At 37.6% G+C, this 23,208-nt stretch overlaps 2 protein-coding genes across 4 annotated transcripts in view; both read right to left on the reverse strand.

Annotated features, from left to right (window-relative positions):
- Positions 1 to 45: 45 nt before the first annotated feature.
- LOC306908839 (V-set and immunoglobulin domain-containing protein 2-like) lies at positions 46 to 2,311 on the reverse strand (the record flags this gene model as incomplete). Its single annotated transcript, XM_079482052.1, has 7 exons — positions 46 to 163; positions 242 to 377; positions 601 to 720; positions 1,011 to 1,169; positions 1,647 to 1,851; positions 1,933 to 2,096; positions 2,260 to 2,311. 7 exons carry the CDS (start codon positions 2,309 to 2,311, stop codon positions 46 to 48), a joined length of 954 nt encoding a protein of 317 aa, XP_079338178.1.
- Positions 2,312 to 2,539: 228 nt separating this feature from the next.
- esamb (endothelial cell adhesion molecule b) overlaps positions 2,540 to 23,208 on the reverse strand; it is a 31,431-nt gene continuing 10,762 nt past the window's right edge. Inside the window, exons 2-8 of one of the 3 annotated variants that reach the window (XM_079481597.1) lie at positions 9,252 to 9,397; positions 7,356 to 7,557; positions 7,089 to 7,244; positions 5,834 to 5,878; positions 5,144 to 5,266; positions 4,933 to 5,062; positions 2,540 to 4,492 (exon numbers count right to left, since the gene is read on the reverse strand). In XM_079481597.1, coding sequence (XP_079337723.1) covers positions 4,009 to 4,492; positions 4,933 to 5,062; positions 5,144 to 5,266; positions 5,834 to 5,878; positions 7,089 to 7,244; positions 7,356 to 7,557; positions 9,252 to 9,397 — 1,286 coding nt within the window. In that variant the 3' untranslated portion in view covers positions 2,540 to 4,008. Of the gene's footprint in view, positions 4,493 to 4,932; positions 5,063 to 5,143; positions 5,267 to 5,833; positions 5,879 to 7,088; positions 7,245 to 7,355; positions 7,558 to 9,251; positions 9,398 to 9,956; positions 10,285 to 23,208 lie in introns of those variants that run through there. The other 2 variants (XM_079481599.1, XM_079481598.1) reach the window with 2 other exon arrangements.

Consider the following 23,208-nt stretch of genomic DNA (forward strand, 5'->3'; position numbering starts at 1 on the left):
AAGATAAGATGACGGACACAAAATGATGTGATAAAAGGGGTGGGGCTAAACAAGGGGACTAAAATTAGACACTTTCAGGTCAGATTCATTTTCATCATCCAGTTGACCAGGATCGAGCTTATATTCATTCTCCTCATGAGATGCTGAATTGTTGTTCATTGACCTTTTGAAAAACATAGCATGAGTAGCAAAACCAATGTTGAATGTCACATCTAGTGTTCACAGAGGTTTAAATACACACCTTAGCTCATGCGCACTGGGTTTCTTGCTATGTTTCTTTCTGTACCAGAAAACATAGACGACCACTGCTGCAATCAACAGAAGAACGAGAAAGACTCCCATGACCACTCCACCGGTTACAGCTGCTGTACTCCCATCTGACAACGGAGCAGTGATACGAACCATAAGATATGGTCACAACAATCTTACATGTACGCATTTGGCAAACACTTTTATCCAAAGCAACTTACATAGCATTACCGTATACATTTGTTTCTAAGTATGTGCAATCCCCTGGGATGGAACCCACAACCTTGGCGTTGTTGGCACCACGTGCTTACCACTGAGCTACAGGAAAGCTGATCAAAGTGTTTTACTCACGGGCCACTTGGAGGGTTATACTGCATGCTGATTGGCCGAACTCATTGACTGCTGTGCAGGTGTAGGTGCCAGCGAAGGCATCGGACAGGTTGTGCAACAACAGAGAACCAGAGCGCTGATCTGAAGCACAAGTGATAGTTTGTGAAAATTATGTGTCCATTTATTTGCTCTCGTATGGTTCAAAACCTGTTTAACTCCCTTCTGTAGAACACCGAAGAAGATATTTTGAAGAATGTTGGAAACCAAACAACATTGGACCCCATTGACTTCCATTGTATGGAAAAGCCCTGGGACATTCCTTAAAATATCTTCTGTGTTCCACAAAAAAAAGAGTCAAATCCATCCCAAAATATAGGCCTGTATGTTATAGTTTTATGATGGCAAATGAGATCATGTACACCATGACACACCTTCCACAAAACTGTCTGGTGATAGAAGGGGTGCGTTCTGCGCTCTGTGCCATGAATAAACAGGCGAGGGGAGTCCCTGAGAAGACTGACAACTCAAAGTGACATCATTCCCTACGTAGGTTTTTCCTTTCAGTCGGCACGCTGGCGTGGATGGAGGTACTAATGATACAAAGAACAGCATCAAATAAATAATATGAAACGACATAAAGTACTCTTATTAACTGACTAAAATATTACAAATGTGCAAAATATGCATTAATGCATGCATTTTAAAGTTAGAATTTGAATTTTAATGTCAATTGTAATTCCACTTTTGTATATATTATATTGTATTTAGTTCAATTACATCCAAGGTAACTGTAATTAAATTACAGAAACAATAAGAATAATCCCTTACTTTCCTTTTTTAAGGGAAAAGTAATTAAATTACAGTAACTAATAACTTGGTAACATCGTGGATTTTGATCCAGTTTTTTGGTAATTAATTATTATTATCATCACTTTTATGTCTATGTTATAGAATAACAATATATATTTTAATATGTTTTAAATACTTTATGTATTTTTGCATTACAGTAAATAGAAAACCACCCCTAACTACTTCGTAACTAGTTACACCCATGTTAGTTAACTTACCCATCACTGTGAGGTTGATCAGACCCTGTCCACTACCAGACCAGTCATTGGGGTTAGTGACCTCACAAATATAGAGTCCAGCATCTGATGTTTGAGCGCTGATGATTTTAACAGAGGCCACGCCCTTCACCGGAGGGTTCTGCAACAGAGTCATTCTTCCCTCCCAGGAGTTCACCCAGTACAGTTTGCCATTGTAGTATAACACCTGTGACAAATAATATGTCAATATATTAAACTCTCAAGATGGATGTTTTGTAAAGAAAAATGAGAAAAGTGTGCTTCTCACTCTGTTGGCTTTGACAGCAGGAGTTCCTGGAACAGCGTAACGCCATTCCAGCGTAAAGCCTTCAGAGGAGCGTGTGTTAAACGTGCATGAAAGTTCGGCTGGAGACCCCGCGCGCACAAACACTGATGGCTTCACCTCAACCGCCTGCCATGAACTCACTACGACTGATCAAAGTCAATAAAAACATTATAGACAACATATTTATATTATATAAATTAAGCACATTTAATTGTATTTACTGTAATGTAAAAATACATTAAGTATTTAACACATGTTCAAATATATATTGTCATTCTATAACATATAGGCCTACATAAAATTACTTACCAAAAAACTGGATCAAAATCCATAATGTGGTTAACATGTAAGCAAATGCCATTGTGCATTTATTATTTTGCTGTGATAAGCCCATGCAGCTCATGACTAATAGCAGGTAGCCTGATACAACAATGTCCTGGTTGTGTTTGCTAGATATAGAGGCAGGTGTGGCTAAACATGCCAACTTTACCCGTAAACCTTTCTTTGATTTCTTATCATCTGCGACTGTAGACCCTTTTCTCATTAAACCCAAATTCTAAAAGGCACCTTTGCTCACTCAGGTGTACATGGTTGTTCACAGACAGCTGTTTTATTTGTAAGAATCACTGAACCAACAAACAAAACAAAAAATGAAAATGTAATTTATTAAAACAGATCATCATGATCATCAGATCAAATCATGATTTTTTTAAGTAATATCAGTCAAACTGCAGTTGGGTTGTTTTGATTACGTCATAATAACTCAAAAATACAGCTAACACACAATAAAAAGATGATTTTGAAAGACGTTTTTGCAAAAGAACTCTTCAAATATCAACATGTAGACTCAGATTTTTGGCTCGGTTTTAAAAATAGCTATAGTGTTCATGGAAGGGTCAAGCATATGTCAAGGGTCATATGAGAGGACTACAAACTCTTTAATCAATTGTTCCGGACAATACAATATTGTATTGGTTTTAATAAACAGAGCATTATAGTAAATAATCAAAACATATACTGTTCTATTATTGAAACATTTATTTTAAACCTCACTGAGGCATTTCCGACTCTCATCCTTTTTCTTACCCCTCTCCTGCCACCATGTGGACAGTTATAGCACAACACTTTATATTCTATATGATACCAATTGCATCCAATTGGAGGAGGCATTACCTAATACCAGAGCATTTAACAGAGTATGCATTACAACATTCAGCATTAACACAAATATCAAAATATATCAAATATGATAAACCGCTGCCTCCAACGTTCAAGTCATTAAACCACAAGGCTATTCTCATATTTCATCATCAACACATGAAAAAATGTATCTACCCTTCCACGTAACTATACAGTACATCATTACATCACTAACATTATCTGGGCATTTAGTGTCTTTTCATATCCAGTAAACAAACAACTTCTGGCGTATGCTTTCATAATCTATATTATATATCTTAAGACAATATTTTGGTGGAGTGGTTTCTATTTTAAAGAGCCATATTTAATAGAACAGAAACCAGACATCTTTGTCAACAGATCTGTCCCCTTACGATGCCATAAGAGAAAACTCCTGAGAGAAACAGAGAGAGGCACAAAAGGCAAACAGCCAATAGTGAAGTACAAGCCAAGAATTATTATAATTCTAAACAAACAACTAGGCCTAAATATCTGGATAATTATCAAAACATTATATAACTGTCTGAGAAAACATTATTAATTGTGTCTGTGTGCCTTCATAACATCAGACATTATCTATCTACAACACACTGTGAGTCAAATTACTGTATATTGTAATATTTTTGAATATTTCAGTCAGTTTGAAAAGACTATGTCTTAGATGTTTAGGCATCAAAACACTATTATTATCAAAAAAACACAAATAATACTTTAAAAAACAAACCATTTTGTCGTATAAATGTATTTTATGCTACTTCATGTACCTTAATGTATAAAAAGACGTATTAATATGTCATATTAATCCCAACCATTAATAAATAAACATCCTTAAATACATTTGGTTTTGAGCACATTAGTTGACATGGGGTGCTCTGAATGCTACACTAGTGAACCAGTGTGGTTCTGGGTGGGCACCATGACTGGCACGGACCCCATTCGGGAAAGCGTAGCAGTCTTTATAGGCATGTTGATTGGGCGTGGGGCCTGTGGCTGTGGCCCCTCTGTCCTGTTTGTGGATAAACTGTTGAGAGTGAGACCTGTGGAATTGTGAAGCAGATGATGGTTGTGATGGTGCTGCTGTGTGTGATTGACAGTGTTGGTCACATTGTACCCAGGAAGGCCATGAAGTGGGTTGGTCTCTCCTGGGTGAAGACGGTAGGTGGTGGTGCTTCCAGAGGCAGTGAGAATGGAGGCAGTGTCTGAGGCCCCTGGAGCATACGGGTAATGGTTGTTGGGCTGTTGGTGAGGGTGCCGCGGAGGTGGACTGATTGCTATGGAGGATGTTGTGCCATTTTTAGATATGATGTCCGATCCTGTGCCACTCTTTGCCCAGGAAACACGTTTAGGGGCCTGTGCGTCCTCCCTAAAGTGAAACAGTCATCATTCACGGCATGATAAACTTTTTGGAAGCTGAAGTTACCTGATATATGAAGTGTTTTTTTCTATCTAAAACTATTTTAAATAGAATTTTGCTAATTAATTTAAGTTATGCATGCTGATTAAAGGCTGCATATTTATTCATTTCTGAATAACAAAATATTACTTTTACAATAAATAACTTTAATATTTTTTTGTATCTAGTGAAGGTAAACAGAGATTAAAATGAGAAAAAAGAGAATCTTTTAATAAAATATTAGCATATTTTATTTTATTTTGTGTAGGCCTACATTTTTTCTACAGTTGTAAAATGTTCAGCGCATTACTACCCGGAGACACACAAGTTGCAGACATCCGCATTAAGAGCAGATGATACATCTAAGCTTCATGCTCTGGATTATATTGAAGGATAAGATGAGGGCTTACTTGATATCATTGGACATCTCTTCCTCTGTGTCATAGTTCCTCTTCAGGATAAAGATCAGGAATAAGACAAGAGCCATCAGGCCCACCGCAGAACCCACTGCGGCACCAGCGATGACCCACGCGTTATTTGCTGCAGTCAAAAGAATAAGATACGATTTATTTAAAGCCATTCAAGTCCAAAACACTGTTATTGATCCTATGCGATACTTACGGGCGGAGACCTCTAAATTGATGTGGCAGCTTTCCGTCCCAGCTGTGTTGCTTGCACGGCAGACATACTTGCCGGACATGTTTTTGGTGAGGTTGCTGAGTCGCAGGGTGCCTTGCCTCTCATCTGAAAGAAGACCCGCGAGTAAATGAGAAGGATGAAAAGCAATGCAATAGAAGTAATGCTCGATAAAACACAATTCATTAACTATAAAGACACAAGACTTTGTCCCATAGATGGGAGGGGACAGAGTAGATGACAGAGATTGAATGAGGTTAGGGGCTTTTAAACTAAGTGAGGAATATTTAGCTTGAGATATTGAATGACTCTAATCCCAATAACACACATTGGTAGAAATAGTTGAAAGCTAAAAAGAAGGCTTATGTATCTTTTATTTTGAACCTTTGTCCTATTTTTATTGACCGACACAGTGAAAAGATGGTTTTGAGATGCTAAATGTCATTCTGGCAAACTCTTTTGCATTCATTTGGGTTACGGGCCCAATTGTTATTAGCTGAATTTCCTCAAGCTCTACAAGGTATCTACCACCTTCCAGGATACATCTATCACACATTTTGACCATAATGATTTTACAATGGTTATCCTTCGGGAAACATCCAGCTTTATTTTTTTTCTGCGGTTCAAACAGTCTACATAAAGGAGTTCTCTCTATCCTAGGGTCTGTTCCCTTACCAAGGTATCCCAGCACAAGCACAGGCTGGGGGCAGGACCTCCACGCTGTGAAGGGACAAGTGAAAGAGGGAGGGCGAGAGGAAGAACATGGTGAATCTGTCATTTCACGAGAATCTGATTTCGGGAGATACGCTCCGATGTAATGTGAGACCCACATGTCCGGGATCAAGGAGGAAATTTGCTGCGTGGCTGATAAGCATAAGCCAGCTTTCGTGAACAGCTGGCACTGACGTGTATTTCCACAATAGACTTGTGCTGAAATCATTGTGATATATTTGCAAAAACATACTGTATCAGATGTTAATGCTGTTTCTGTAACGCATATTATTTATTTGTTTATTATTTGGAGTGGAAAATGTGGGATTGTTCTGTTTCTCATTGTTAGACTGTTACTGGCACGGATTCAAGGTCGGTACCTGTTTGATTCAAGGTCTGTGTTGGGAAGCTGATTGAGAATCTGTCTCTGAGGCTAACAGAGCTATTTCCACCTCTCTTCAGGCCAAAGGAAGAAAGACACACTAAATTATCTGTGATGAATGATACCTACCTTGTTCTGCTCTTTACCACCTAACCAATCTCAAAGGGTTAATAAACTCTCAGTACGGAGAGAATACAACTCCTAAAACCAATCAAGACAAACACGAATAAATAATTATATACAAAAACATACGTTCCCTGCGGATGACTAATAGGCTAATAATGCAGCAGCGATAGCATATTTTACTTGCATTATGCAGTCAAAATTGCATGTGATGAGATACAAAAACCTGATACTATGAAATATTGTAAACAAGGTCTGCAAGATATATAAAAAATATCGAAATATTGCAAATGTACATATCACAGGTTTGCAAAAACTTAATGATTTTAATACTTTAGATTTAGATCGAGTCAGATAAATGAGATACTGCTGAGACAGAGAGAATTATGCTTTTTTTTCCCAGAAGATGAGGTTAGTTATGTAGATTTCAGTATGTTGGTTAGTTTTCTGTATATTATATACGTATATATTAAAATATGAATTTATTCTACAAATTGCTTATTTTTTGTTGTTTAGCATGTTATTGCACATTTTTCTTCAGCATTGCGCAACTCTATTTTAAAGACATATTCTAAAGTGCTTTTAGCATTTGCATTACTAAAACAAACAAATAAAGAAACATGGATGCAGTAATGTGTGACCAGTGTAGTTCTGCTATAAAAGGATTATATCATTCTATTAAGCAAACTAAACAAAGGCAGACTGGAGACTCACTTTGCATGGGAGAGAAGAAGACCTCAGAGAGAGGAGCTGCTCTGTTCCACTTGTATTGAGGAACCGGTTTGCCATAGCTGGATTTACAGCTAAGTGTCACATTGCCACTCACTACAGCATCTCCAGATATAGAGCAAACAGGAGTAGATGGAGATACTAGAAAAGCCAAAAAGAACAAGATAAAATCCCAGAAGCTGTTCATCTTCTGATCTTAAATTTTTAATGTTCTGAATGTCTTTGTAGTTTTTACAATGTTTGCCAATGTACCTTTAACATTAAGACTTAGTTCTCCCCAAATGCCTGGAGCTCCAGGGATGATGACGTTGCAGAGGTAGCGTCCTGAGTCAGACTCAAGTGTGTTGTTGATGTAGATGGACAGATTGGCAGAGGGCATGGCGGTGGCAAAGCCCACCCGCCTCCGAAAGTCAGTGCTGCCAATGCCGATCTGTCCTGAGGAGTAAGAAATGATCTGCACGACAGAACACACATATGCAGGAGTTGTGAGATGCATTTTACAGTATGTCTGTATTTTATTATGCATGACAAAATAAGAATGAGAACAATCCTCACAGCTTGTCATTTGAAGTCTGCAAATTTCTTCAAAGTTACTGTCTGAAATAACTGTTAAAGGTGGTGTGTCTGATTTCTCTTAGCCGTTGTTGATGTTCAAATCACCGAAACAAACACACCCCACCACCATCTTTCGCTTTCGTCAGCGCTGTTCACTGTGCAGCTTACTGGCTACAAGGTTGTTTTGGTACTTTGGCTGAACAAGCGTAATTTGGAAATCAGACACAACCGCCTTTAAAGCAGAACTGTGATGGCCATTGCAGAGCTGAGCTGTAAAGTGGATGGATTTAGGGATGCAGCTTCTCCGATAAGATGCTAAACACACTAATACACACGCTGAGAAGTCACGTCTCTGAAATCCTCTTTAAAGCAGTACCACTAATTAATACAAATCGACTACTATCATTGGATATCAGCTGATACACATAGGTTGCATACAGAGGCTTCTCAAGATGAAAACAGCTGGAAAAAAGTTAACATTTTAGACTGATTTTCCATTAAGTTTTGATATGTTAGCATGCCTTAACAGGTGAAACAAATATAAAGCGCCACAATATTCGCTCAGCTCACACATATATCTCTGCACATTATGTGCTGAGGGTGTATTAACACACATTTACATATCAATTTAAACTGTTGAATTCATCCACTTCTCGGCCATCCATTCATAACGTGCATTTTCATAAGCAGTCATTGACCTTTCAAGTATTCCATACTCTTCCTTTGACATTAAATTGAAACCCATCTGTTGAGTGAACCAGTGACAGAGGATTTCATGTATCGGCTTCAATGGTCTGATAACAGATTGTTCTCTTGTGTAATCTATCATTTTTGAAGGGGCGGTGAGTTCAGGAAATGGGAAGTTGACAAATTACGAGGTTTTTAATTCAACATCAAAACTGTATGTTTTATGTATAAGAGTTAGTAATTTGAGTTGCTAAAACTCTTTTGCCTTTCAGATCACCTTTTGATTCTTTCATTGTACTGATAAAATGACATCACAATAATTCATAAAATATATCACATACAGCCGTGGGACAAAAACAAGAGACCATTCCAGATTTCATCAGCTGCGTGTGCCCTGGTCTCGCATCTCTCACGGAGGAGCTCTTGAAGCATAAGAGAGGAGCGACCACAGGGAAAGGCGAAGAGGACTAGGCCTGGACTTTATGTTTTGTTTTATTCTGTTTCTGTGGCCGGCAGTCGACCGTGTGGGAGCTGTCGGCATTTTACTTTCGTTTTGTTGTTTGTTTATTTTATTAAAAGTTGTGGTACGTTCTTTTAATAAAATAAACATATTTTTATTTGACATTTGGGAGAAATACTTTTAGTAAACAATGATGATAATTTTACCTTGACAAACATTACTAACTATAAATTGGTTTTTTTTTCCACGGCTATATTGAATATTTGCAGTGAACAGACCCAAAATTACAACAATTCAGTCTCTTCTGTAACTCTGATGAGACATTTCTGACATTTTCTCTATTTGATCTCACTGATGTCTTTCAATGGTGTATCACCAACAGCAATGCATTGTGCATTCTATCAGAGGCAGACTGACAGGTTACTCAACACTTTAAACACACTCACTTGTTTTGTCTTATTGGCCATGAAGGTCCAGATGACTGTGTTTTTCTCTATGGCACTGGTGGGGGTGTACCAGGCCTCAAGAACCACCATTTGGCCCATGATTACCTCTGTGTCTTTTCGTGGCATTTCCACCCATTGAGAATCACCTGAAACAGGAAAGGAACATATTTGGGGGTCAGAGACCTCTTCTTAGAGTTGAAGAAACAGAGTTTTATGTGTTTATACTGTGATTTTACATTAAAATCATTATAATTCTACACAAGCTTTTTTCACCTGAAACACAGAAAATACCGTTTACAATCACTCATGTCCAGAAATTGTAGAAAAATCACACTGACAAATTCTGTATGATCATTTTGTACCTCCATGACTAATCCTAAGAGAAAAATACATACAGCGGCAAAAGGTGAATTATAAAAACAGTACTTCTCAAAAAAATACATGCTCAAAGTTTGATCACTGCCTATCTGAAATTATTCTTTATGTAACAAACAAAAATTGATATGCAAATACATTAAAAATGTATTTAATTTAACAATGTGCTTGAACGTCTATTCTGTGCCACAAAATAAGATTAAAAACATGTCACAATCTAAAGCAACATAATTTATAAAAAAGATTTCTCCATAAAACAATCTAGAAATAAATTCAAGAAATCTTTCCACCAAAAGTGACATCAAAATGACACCCAATACAGTCACTCACAGGGCAGAGAGTCCCCTGAGCTGCTCAGCTGAAGGTAGATCAACTGATCCCTACATTCCAAGTTGTTCTGGTCAGCCAGTTTGGCGAATGGTCCCTCAATCCCAAGGTCAAAGAGAAACGGTGGAGCTCTGCTGAGCGGCGCTGTACTAAACTGCCCCTTTATTCCCTTTTACTTTCAGATTTAAGCTGAATTCAGCTGGGACAGTCCGAGGGCATAACTGTGACGTAAAGATGTATTTTTCTAAACCGAATGTTGAGATGAAGCTGTGCTGTTGTTGCTCGTGAGACTGCATCCATCTCTCTCCTTTTTAATTTCTGTTGTAGATCTAGCCCTGTAATCCTCCGACATTCTGACGGCTCACGTGAAACGGGTCAAACTCAGTCGGACTTAAAGATGATGTAACCAGCGGCTTCTTTGACGAGTGATTTCTTTGCTGGATTTTCTTCATTCACATTTTCACAGAAAGATACTTAAACCTCCAAGATTAAAGGACCCGTTGGGAAAGTGATCTTATACACAACCACATAACTGCTCATGTCATTTCACATCACATCCCAAACAGATAGGAGGGGGATATAAACTTTGACAGAGAATGGTTTTATTTTAAAATGTACTTTTTGTTTGTAATTCTATTTATTTATTTAAAAAATAGATAAAATACAAAATATATGTATAATAATATAAGTAAATATAAAACGATTTACGATTAATTGTGATTAATCGCATCCAGAATAAAAGTTTGGGTGAACATAATATATTACTGTATATTGTGCATATTCATTTAACATACATGCTTATATTTAAGAAAAATATTAATAAACGCTTATGTGATTTTATAATTATTGTGAAATATAAATGTCAAATGATTCATTGTAATTAAATACATCTGACATAAAAGTGTGTGTTTACATAATATATGTCTGTGTCCTGTACATATTAACTTTGTATTTATAAACACATACATAACTTTTATGACGGACGTGATTAATTGCAATGAATCATTTGATAACTCTAATTATTTTATATTTCCCAATAATGAAAAAAACATAGAAGTGTTTATTAATATTTTTCTTAAATATATTCATGAGTGTTTATGTGTTTATAAATACCAAATGTAAATGCACAATACTTCTTATATTTTGTAAACTCAAACTTATATTTTGGATGCATTTAATTGTAATTCATTGTTTGACTAGCCCTAAAAAATAATATAAAAATATTATAATAATATAAATCAGATTAATCTATATCTGTTAAATTGAACATATCAGTACTTGAAGTCTGAACATAATATAGGGAGTCCAAGAGCAAATACCCTTATAAATACTTTAAATAACAAATAGTTGCATGTCATTTAAATTGCACTTATGACCTCCAATTCAATCATGATATCACCAAAAACAGTATTGTACTTATTTTCATCTGCCAGATTTGCTTTGGATATTGTCTACTCTTAATCTTTTCAATGGCTAAGCTCAATTTTCATTCTTTTGTCTTGGATTTTGGACAGATCATAAGTACATTCGTCGTCCAGGCTTACGAGAGTGCAGTGATGATGTGTGGCCCCTCTCTGGTGTGTTATGCTCAGCAACTGTCTCTGTGTGGCCAGGTTTATCCCTCATGTTTCTCAGCCATTGTAGTTTATTAAATCAAGGAAAATCTTCCCTAATCCCTGGAGCTGTCCCCATCTGTGCTACAGTAGACACCTTGGTGTAAGGCATGACACAACACACACATACAGTATGTATACGTACTGTACATGCACACACAGTAGCATTACATCCGGGGGAACATGTTAATTTTTTTATATTTAATCTGTTAAAGGTCCAGTCACTGAATTCTAGCGGCAAGGTTGCGAATTGCAACGAACCGCTCTCTCCACCCCTCCCTCGCGAAACACTACGACGGCTAACAGAACCTGCCGCATTACATGCAAGGGGACCCGCGGTGTATGTAGATAGAATAAGCTCATTCTAAGGTAATAAAAACATAATGCTTTATTGTGTAAGCTCTTAATACACTTATGAAGGCATAGCTATGTATATTATATTGCATTTCTATCAATAGATCATCACAAAAATGTCCCACTGGACTTAAAGGGATGCACAGATTGTCCTGTTTTAAGATGTAATTTATGTTCAAACATGTTTTAAGATGTTATGAATGTTCAAACATGATCTCATGATGATTATCATAACCCCAAGACTGCAATATATCTTTTGGAGATGTGTGGAAAATATTATCAAAAATCACAAAGAATAGATGGTTGCAGTTACAGAGCACCACCTAATGAGGGCAGCAGAATACTGAGATGCTCTAAGTACTGACAGAACTGCTTTGTAAAACAGAATTATGCCAAGTGTTGAATTTGACTGCTATCTGCTGTTTTCACCCACAAGTCATTCAATACATTTACATGACTATTGTTCTGTGGAATACAAAAGAAGAAATTTTAAGAAATATCTTGGTGGTTTTGTGTCCGTACAATGGGAAACCTTGTGCTGCCAAAGAAAGAAAACTCATACAGTTTTGGAATGAGGGTAGCTAAATGCTGAAATAAAATTTGTTTTGGATCAACTGTCCCTTTAAAGCGCCCCTAACTCTTCATTTTCTGTATATATCTCATGTTAATCTTGAGTACTCACAGAATAGTATCGCACCCTTCAAATATCCGGAGTCTTTATTTGATCACATCTATAAAAGACAGATACAGCTGTACGATTATTTCCGAATACAAAAGACGCGTGCGGGGGGAGGGGGCTGAACTAAAGCACATGCGCACACATTGCCAAGACAACACAGACATCTGTTTCACTTACCACGTGCAATTCATGTCCAGAATCAGACATGAACGTAACGATACACGTAACAGAATACGTAACGATTTTTCATTTTCGAAAAAAGGTTTCTGAAGCCTGTTCGAAAACACTGTGGGAGTGTATCAAGCACAGAAATACTGCGTCATACGTCCAACTCGATTTTTGACAAGTTGACCATGTTAAGCATGAGAAGACAGCAAGTTTAACATGGTAAAGAAGTCAGAATACATGATAAACCGTTGCACCACCCCTTTAAGGGCATTTCTAAGGGTACAGCCGTACAAAAGAAAGTAACCTGTGACGTGTAACTTTTCAGTTCCTACTTCAAGGGACAGTTTGAACAATAAATGAGAATTCTGTCATCATTTATCACCTTCTTATATGACTTTCTTTCTTCTGCAGAAGAAAATTGAAGCAGAATGTTGTCCCTATTGATGTGCAGTGGTTTTGTGTCCATACAATAGAAGTGAATGGGCACGTTTTTCAAAATATCTTCTTTTGTGTTCTGAAGAAGAGATTCATACAGATAGAGATTTTTCATTTTGGGGTTGCCAACTTTTCAAAGCTTTAACATCTAAACCATAACCAGCTTGAACATCTTTACAGAAACGTTCATTGTTCCAGCTCTTAAAGCAACACCCAATGCAGCCCAGGTGCTTAAAAACAGATGAGCAGCTTTTATTAAACATCCTTCCTGTTAAGAACAAAACCTGATCAGGGTGCTAACGGGAGCCCATTCTTATTACAAAAAGACCCATTGTCTTCTAATAAAATCTCATCTTGTACTTGTGTCCAACTTTAGCAGGAGAGACCTTGAGCAGCTGCACATCAAAAAGCATTTTAATAAGGTATGGAACATTGTGACTCGGGTCTGATGGCCATGACCGCCTCTTCTCATTTTAGATAGCATTGATGGGGAAATGCAGGTTTAATTATCAGAGGGATTCACCTGAGAACTGTGTTTGGCGCTATATAAAAGGCACTTAATGATGTTTAGTTGATATGAGGAAATATGGACACTGTTTAGTTTGTGGGTGGTTAAGCGAGAGCATTGAATTCTAAATTTTTGTGGATTCTGTCAATCTCAGGGGCTATTTCAAGCCATTTTAAATGTCTTTTTATCAAAGAGTCTCTAAATCCTTTTAACGAATCAATTGTTTAGATCAATTGTTCATGCATACATGGACACAGACCCAAGGCTTACATAGAAGTTTTCTTCCGAAATCAAAGATGAGAGTTATTTAATATCTCTGCCATTTCTCCTAGACATTAATGCGATTCCATGAGCAGCAAATGAAAAGAAAGTGCTCCAGAAAGTGTCTCCAGAGTTTCAGAAAATATCTTAACAATATCACAAACTGAGCTCAGATTTGCCAACTCTTCAATCAGATGTCAATATTATTGAAGATTTTAATTTAAAATACATTTTAATTTCTCATCAATTGTACCCAAATCCAGATTTTTTTATTTACACAATCTAAATTTTACAACTTCAAATTTACTTAATTTTAAGAAATGTCCATCAAATCTCCTGAACTATGACAGAGCAACCTTTGAGTAATAACATTTTCCTCTGGGTTAGAAATACATAACATTGGTTAGAACAGTCCATTATATCTGATTTAACCGATTCTTTCTTTTTAAGGTTTTATTTACATTTACATTTAGTCATTTAGCAGACGCTTTTATCCAAAGCGACTTACAGATTAGGAAACATTGGAAGCAATTATAACAACATAGGCAACAAAATACAAAAGTGCATCAAACTAGTCAATTAAAGCCTAGCACAGTATACAAAGCTAAGAATAGTGAGGTTAGTATTTTTAACTTTTTATTTATTTTTTAATAAGAAGAAAGAAAGGGAAAAGAAGTAGGTTAAATCAATCAGCGACATGTTGACGGAAGAGATGCGTTTTCAGGTTTTTTTTAAAGATGGCAACCGGAGAGCATAGTTTTGTTTTGTGGGTTTTGAAGCAGGCTATCTCAGTTTTCCCCCAAACATTATAATAACAAATATTAATCTTAAAGCGAATGAATGACAGAAGCCATTAATTGTGTCATGACATTACAGGACAATCTATAATAGAATGACTGCTGCTTGCCAAAAATTTGGCCTTAAATCAATGTGACTATTTTTGCTCTCAGTCATCAAAACCCAAGCTGTCGATTAACCTCTACTAATACTATACTAACACAACGTATACAGACTTAATAGATCTTACAAGTTCAATCAATAGCTGATCATAACAGCACGGGTAGACGCTGTGAAACATGTGGATATATGGATATTCAATAAAAGGGGTGCATTACATGCTTCCTTGCTTTGAATAATCTGAGCTGAACGAGGATCATTATGTTTGTTTACATGTCTGCTCCTGAATTGCCTCAGATGCTCCGTTTTGATTGGTGTGGTGAACTGTGAGAGCGCTATAAATCTAAAGAGCCCTGCGTACAGTGTGTAGAGCATCAATTTCTCTGAATATGACAGGCCTGAAGGGCTCTCCATCTCTGCCACTCAAGTTGGAGTGATAAAAAAGACACCGTTCCACAAAGCTACTCTCTCCGTACCCTCCGGCATATGGAAGCAATCTCCTCCAATGAATCTGTGCAAAAAATATTAATCCATGCAACAGGCAGATGGATTGGGTTTGAATTATGCATAAAGCGAGAGCTCAAGAGGGAGGATTTACATCCATCAGCCAGATCTAGAACATCGCCATCGTGACATCACAAGTATGCTTATAAGGTTCTCGAACAAAAGGAACATCAGGAGAGTTGGATTAAGGTCGGAGACATAGGAAATGTTAAAAACGCTTTGAATCATGTGAACGGGTTGACAGATTCAGAGAACATAACGTGCCTAGATTTTCATAACAATGATCAAAATATTATACACGGATAAAAGAAAAATGATTATCAGCAGAAACTAATATAAGCAAGATAAGAGCCACAGCAAAGCATTGCTTGTTATCCATAAGCATATAAGGATGAGTATGTGTCCAATAATGAAACTGGCTTTATGAGACCCAGCACCCCCTCCCTGTGCACGCTCTTATCAAACGGCCATCATCTAATCACACGCAGGTCTGTGAGCTCGGCTCCAGGGTGAGATGTCTGGATTCAAAAAATTAAAAATTAATATCTAACTTTCTTTCTAGCCATGGGTTGTGGGATATTTAGATGTCGCTTGGATGTATCAGTTCTGCGAGATCAGAAAGCTGCTATGGCAACCTGAGAGCTGACACATCTTTGAAAGATTCGCTGGGAGGTTAATTGGGGTGTTCGTCACTGTTTACTCGAGTGTGTCGAGACGTAGTAACACTTGGCTTTCTGTTAAGTGCAATTTACAGAAATCATCTTTAGAGCGGGAATCAAACAGCACTCGTTCAGAAAGTGTTTCCTGGCTCACTTATACTTCAAGCTGAGAAATCGAAGGAATTCTCAATATTCTGCTTGAGAAACTACTGTAAACTCCTACTAGTGAGTCTTGGTTCCTCTTAAAGGGATACTTCACCCGAAAATGAGAGTTCTGTTACGAGCTACGCATCACACAGTTGTTCCAAATCTATATGTTTCTTGGTTCTGCTTAACAAAAATAAAGATATTTGGAAGAATGTTAACAACTGACATTTCCGGGGCATCAAAAGGGCCTTTTGCTTTCCTAAACTCTTCAAAATATCTTATTTTGTGTTCAACAGATAAAAAACAAAAAGTTATTTGGTAGTCATTGATGTCCCAGAACCGTCAGTTGCTAACATTCTTACAAATATCTTTCTTTGTTTAACACTAAAAAATAAATGTATATAGGTTTAGAACAGCTTAAAGGTGAGTAAATTATGAAATAATTATATTTTTGGGAGAACTGTCCTTTTAAGATTTCATCCACCTACTGTAACAATCCAAGGAAATTTTTTCCGGTGCCATTGGCATTCTCACATCAGATTAACTATGAGACAATACATAATACTTTATTTCTATGAATAATCATTGAAATTATAGAATTTTTGTAAGTAAGGGATACTGTTGTTATTGAAAAGTATAAACCCAGACAGGTGATTGTTAACCTGAAGGGGTTTATCTTGCGATACAAGTGGCTATATGCACATTATCCTGTTTATGACACAGCTTCTTGCCACATTAGAAAGTAATTGAACACAAAATATTACACATAATGTTGAAATAACTGCATACTAAATGAAGAGCTAAATAAATACATTTGAGTAATAGTCTAAATAAATTTGAACTATCAACAAGGGAAAAATTTATCCTATTGGCAAAGACACAAAGTTCAAACAAGATGAGCTCTAAGATATACAATTTATTGTATTTTATGATATATTGTATGCCAGACATATTTATTGTTAATTTACTGTACATTATTTAAATAAAGGTGCTACAAAACGTTAGTCAAAATAATGCCATAGAACAACAATTTTGGTTTCGTAGGTTCTTGGATCGTTTTGCTTTATTCTATATCAAGTACTCTTAAATTAAAAAGAGATGTTCTTAGTTAAAGGTTCTTCATGGAACCTAACATACCTTGGAATGTCACAACTGACCAATCACAATCAAATATTCCAGAGAGTCTTGTCCCGTAAAAGTTTTATTATCAGTTGAAGGAGGGATAGTTAGGGGGGTGATTGGATACCAGAGAGTCAAACAGGGTCCAAATGGAATCCCTGAATGTACATAAGTCACAACTCAGCCACGGAATGGCAGCGCATGGAAGCAGTAATGGACTGACACAGGGCTCATAAACAAAAATAAATGGCTTGATCTGACCTAGAAGTAAAAGAATGCCACTGGGAGCTAGAAATTAGAGAGTTCAGTGCTGAAATCCCACAGGGCCGTCGCTCTGTACAGCTGTGGGAGAGAGCTGACCCTATGTGAGGCTCAGGTGCTTCATACTGCTGCCAAGCAAGAACTGAGGAGCTCAAAAACATGGAGAGAGCTGAAAGTGCTTCATTTGGACACATCCTGAGCTGGCAGCACTCTCAACACAGCAGACCTGCAGCCTTCATTTTTACTCAGATGGGACTTAACTATCCCAGGAGTCTCATACATAAGCAGACTATGAAATTATAATGTTGTAATCAGGGTCCAAAATGAACACTCGCCCAAAACCGAATGAGAGTAAAGTGTACCACTGGCAAATAAATATGTAATTATATGAATAATTGCTTTATTAATTATTCAAATCATTGGTAACTAAGCAAATAATTGCTAAATAGTTCATAGTTTATAGTGTAATGTAGGTATGTAATTGTTTTTGCATAGGCAAATTAAGTAAAAAATCAAAAGAATCTGTTTTAAGCAATAATAAGGTAAGATGTCATTTTCTCTTTACATACATTAAAACTGGTATGATTGTTTATCTGTTTTGAGCTGTGCATATCGAAAAACAAATAAAAAACATGTGACTGGTCATAGCAGCTGATAAATCACTGTGAATTCATATCATGACTTGCATCACTGAAAAAAGCTATTTGTCTGTTTCGTCCACGTGGATCATTGTTAGACTGTATTAAGAGTCCTGAATAATGAAAGTAACTTTGGGGTTTAACGGACCATTAATTTCAGTAAGTTTTGAATTTAATTAAAACCTGAAAAATATATATTTTGCAATATACTTGGAAGACTTGGTCTGAGTAATACGTTTTAAAAAGCATCCATAAGAAACCTTAAGAAGCTGGTTGATTTTACAAGAGGTGAAAGCGTGCAAGCAGACCATCAGACAAGCGGGAATTTTATCTTTATGTCCACAATTAACTTTTACATTGTAATTCATTTTTATAAATATTTTGCATTATTGTCGTCCATCTGTGTGTAATAAGTACCCGCCTATAATGCGCACTTTAAATAACTAAAAAAAATTGCAGTCTATTTTCAGCAACGCACCAACAATGCGCCTGAGCACACCTCTTTTTTAGACCAATACGCCCATGGGCGCACAAATGACCGCAAATGCATTTGCTATGTTAACACTGCGATGCAGGACGGGATAAAGATATATACGTCAGGATGAAATTATCTAAAATAGTTGTGCTGCGCCTTGTGCTGCATTGCACCGGGTATAGGATAGGGCCCTTTGTCTTTCAATTCTAAAAATAACTTTTTAAATGAGAAATTTTTTTAGTACAGAATTTTTCTTTGCATTATGCCACTTTATTGTGAAAAAATGCTTTTCGCATAACTGCAGTAGCATAATGTTTATTCATCTAATTCACTCAACTCATTACTATGGGTTTTCCATCAAAATGCAGCATACCTATACAAGCAAAACTGAAAATGTTTTCCATTGTGCCACTTTATTGGGAAGAAATGCTTTTCACATTGTCATTTCATGATATGTTTCTAAAATATAGTGTCACAGAACTGTTTTGGAGTCTGTCCCCCATTGTAGATTTTCATGCCCATCCTGCCCTGTAATGATACAGTACATCATGCAAATTGTGAATAAACATGTGATGCAAACTATTTACATGTACATACTACAATTCTTATGAGATCAAATTACAAATAAGAAATTGGTTTACTCTTACATATTCCAGAACGGTTTGAGCATGAGCAGTAGTAGAGCTCTGGCACACGCATGCCAGTCTTCGCCCCGTACATACGGGTATAAAAGGAAGATGGCGGCGGTCATTCATTCCCCTTTGGGCTGAGGAACCTGAGAGGCATCTCCCGGTCCCTGCAGCGGGTCGACGAAGCGCTTGTGCCATGAAGCGAAGCCGTTAGAGTCCGTCTGATCAATCTCAAGACAGTTCAGCACCGACTGTGCACGCTCGTTAGCAGTGCCGCTGCTAGCCATTTTGGTGCCCTAAGCATAATTCCATTATGTTCGGCGGTTTTTCTTTTACATATACATGGCTAAAATGTTTTTTCATTAGGCTATTTTTGGTGCCCTCTCAGCACTTGGTGCCCTACACACAGCACGTGATGCGCATGGTGGGAGCGGCGGCGCTGCTCGTTAGTGAGACGTGCTGACATACGGACAGAGCCTAGTTCCATACCGAGATAGAGGAGCCCTGCACTGGGAAGAGCTTGCACTTTTTCCAGTTGACCCGAAGGCCCAGACGGTCTAGGGGCCAATGCACAAGGTCCCTGTACGTACAGAACACATCCCGCAAGTGTGCAAGATAAGCCATTCGCCAAGATAGTTGAGTATTCGCACACCTTGCTCCCCAAGGGGGGCTAAGGCGGCCTCCACGAGTTTGGTAAAAAACCTGTGGAAAAAGGGCCAGACCGAAGAGCAGGAACTGATTTGAGGAATTGATACGCTCTTCTCTCGAACGCAAACTGTCGAAATGGTCGGTGTCGTGGGAGAATAGAGACGTAAAAGTTCACGTCCTTCAGGTTGACTGCCACGAACCAATCTTGGTGACGAACTGAGCCCAAGATGCGCTTCTGCATCAGCATCCTGAACGGCAGCTTGAATAGTTGCTTGTTCAGGAGGCGCAGAACCAGAATGGGGCGCATCCCCCCCTTTTGGGGCACTATGAAGTCCAGGCTGTGAACCCAGAAGACATCTCGGTTAGAAGGACGGATTCGACTGCACTTTCGCCAGAAGGGCGGCAACCTTGTTCAGAAGCACTGACTCTGTGGTGAGGAGAGAATCCCCCAAGCTTGGGCGGGCCCCTGGTGAACTGGATCGCATAAACGAGATGGATCGTCCTCTCTAGCCAGCGTGAAGGGCTGGTGCACTCTCAGCGCCCAAGAACCGTGACAGCGGCACCAGAGGGACGATCTGCTTCACCGTGACTTGGGAGGCTGGTTCGGTGTCTGACAGGCGGTCACCTCGCACAGGGCAGAACCCCGGAGAGGTTGACGGCTCTGTTGACTTACCTGCTTGTTGTCGCTGACTTCCTCTCAGAGATAATAGGTTCTCAAGATCAAACCCCAGTCTGTCTCTCAACACAACATCGAGACACGGACTGAAGGGGAACGCATCTTTATGCCTCTATCTATGGACACAGCATTTAGCAAAATTTGTAGACATGCAGAAACATTCAATACACCAATCAATCAAGGACTCAACAACTATGATGCACACGTTTCCAAAACATATAACCAACCTTGGACCCATCTGCCATGTGTAATATAAATAATGACATCAGAATTCTAATTTTGGATGAGCTAGAGTAGAAGGGAATTATCAGACAATGCTTATAAAGGCTAGTATAGAATTAATGATAAATGTAGATAATACATCTTTAAAAACAGGACACTTGTGAATGTGTGTTAAACATGCAATGATATTAGATTCTGATGTTGTTTAAATGTAATTGTCAATTATCCTATTCATGTCATGTTATTAATTTAGCATTGACAGGCCTATGCAGTTCCCCCTAATAAAGTTATTACGGTATATTTCAATGTCTGATTTTAAGGAAAGGTTTGTTTACCTCTGTAAACAATTCTGCTACTGTTGGGCGCAACTTTTTGTCTAATGTAATGGGTACTAAAGCAAACAATTACTGTCATAATGGAACACCTTTTCTGCGTAAATTGTAACCACGGTTATAATAAATATTGGACCCCATTGTTGTGAAACAAATACACAAGACTATTAATTCCCTGAAGGTAACATAGCAGAAGGATTTCCAAGAATCTGCAGGTATCCATCACTGCAACAGAAGAACTGGCCAAGAAAATTATTTGTATGTTTGTATTTGTAAATTATGACCTTACAATACTTTTATATGATTGGACCAATTGCATCATATTAATATCTTAATATATATATATATATATATATATATATATATATATATATATATATATATTTATTTATATATAAAAATATATTTACAGTATATATGGAAGACACAAATTGCACGTTGACTAGTGTAAACTGGAACTAAAGCAAAAAATAATAAGCATTTTGTATGATTAGAATAAATTATGTATTGGTGTCTGAGTGGGTCAACAATAAACCTTCCCCGTGATTTTGGTTTCCTGGGGCACTTTTTAGATCCTTTGAGGATTGGCTGGTGTTCCTCAGACCAGGTTGCTAAGCCGTTCTACACACCATAATCCCATTACCAGCCCAACCTGTCTTTACAGGAAAGAGAGACATGCACATTCAAGGCCTTACGGAAGAACAGTTCTTGATCTGTGTTCCAATTCCTTCTACAATTGCATCAGGCATTAATTCAAAGATTCTTCCGGGATTTCAGCTGCATGTTATGGACATGTTATCAGACACCAATTAAAATAGGATATCCATTATCTACAATTTTTCATTTTTACAGAAGATTGCAGAATTTTAAAATATATGAATTCCTGAAACAGGAAAACTGAAGACTTCAAGCTAAAAGACTGCTCTATATGACTAGCCTGTCAACTGGCTACTGAACTGAAATTAATGGAAATTCACCGCTCATAACAGATAGATGTCCTTTGGCCTAAAAGAAATAATTTTAAATGCCCTATTTTTCTGAAAACCTTTACTTCAAATACCTGCAGGTATTCATTATTTGAAACGAAAAAGAATAACACATTCACTTCACACATCCCCTCAAACAACAGAATTTCTCATAAGCTTACACACATTGCAATATATATGACAAGGCAACATGTTCCCTAAATAATTGATCACGCCATCCGTTCACTTTAAAATCTACAGCATTTTCTCAAGCCATGATAAATTTACTAACTGAGCTAGATATTTATATTATCAAGTCAGCTTTATTTATATAGCGCTTTTTACAATTTTCATTGTTACAAAGCAGCTGTACAAGAAAAAATGACTATAAGTAAAACATAAAAGGTTATGGAATTCAAAACACAGGTCAAATATCAGACACACAATAAATTACTATATGCAGAGTTAATTAAATAAGACTATCAAATTCTAGCAGCCCCCCCGGCCAGGCAAAACAGTGCAAAACAGTATGCAAACGGTGGCGAGGAACCCAAAACTCCATTGGAGGAGAAAAAAAACCTCGGAGGGAAACCAGGCCTAACCAGGGGATTCCAGTTCCCCTCTGGCAAAAACTGCAGCCTCTGCACAAGCTCAACAGTGCTTGCACAACAAGGCGAAAATAAAAAAAAATTAGATTTAAAATTATCATTAATAATCTAATAGTGGCTGAAGTTTTGTAGGGACGTCACTTCCTTCGTCCAGCATTTGTCAGGTCTAGGAATGGATTGCGCCCTGCCCGCTCCGCTCTTGTAACCTTGGAACAATGAGACAAGACTGGCTGAGAGTAGAGTACTGTTCTGCACTCTTTGATGCAACAAATGCATCAGTTGTTATTGGAAGTGTCCCTGGTTCCGGTTGATCTAACTAGTGCAGCCTAGATCTTTGAAATACATATATTATGATAATCTAGTGTATGCAAGATTAAAAAGATGCGTCTTTAGTCTAGATTTAAACTGACAGAGTGTGTCCGCCTCCCGGACATTGCAGGGAAGACTGTTCCAAAGT

The sequence above is a fragment of the Barbatula barbatula genome (assembly GCF_947034865.1).
Source record: "Barbatula barbatula genome assembly, chromosome: 19".
Classification (NCBI taxonomy): Eukaryota; Metazoa; Chordata; class Actinopteri; order Cypriniformes; family Nemacheilidae; genus Barbatula; species Barbatula barbatula.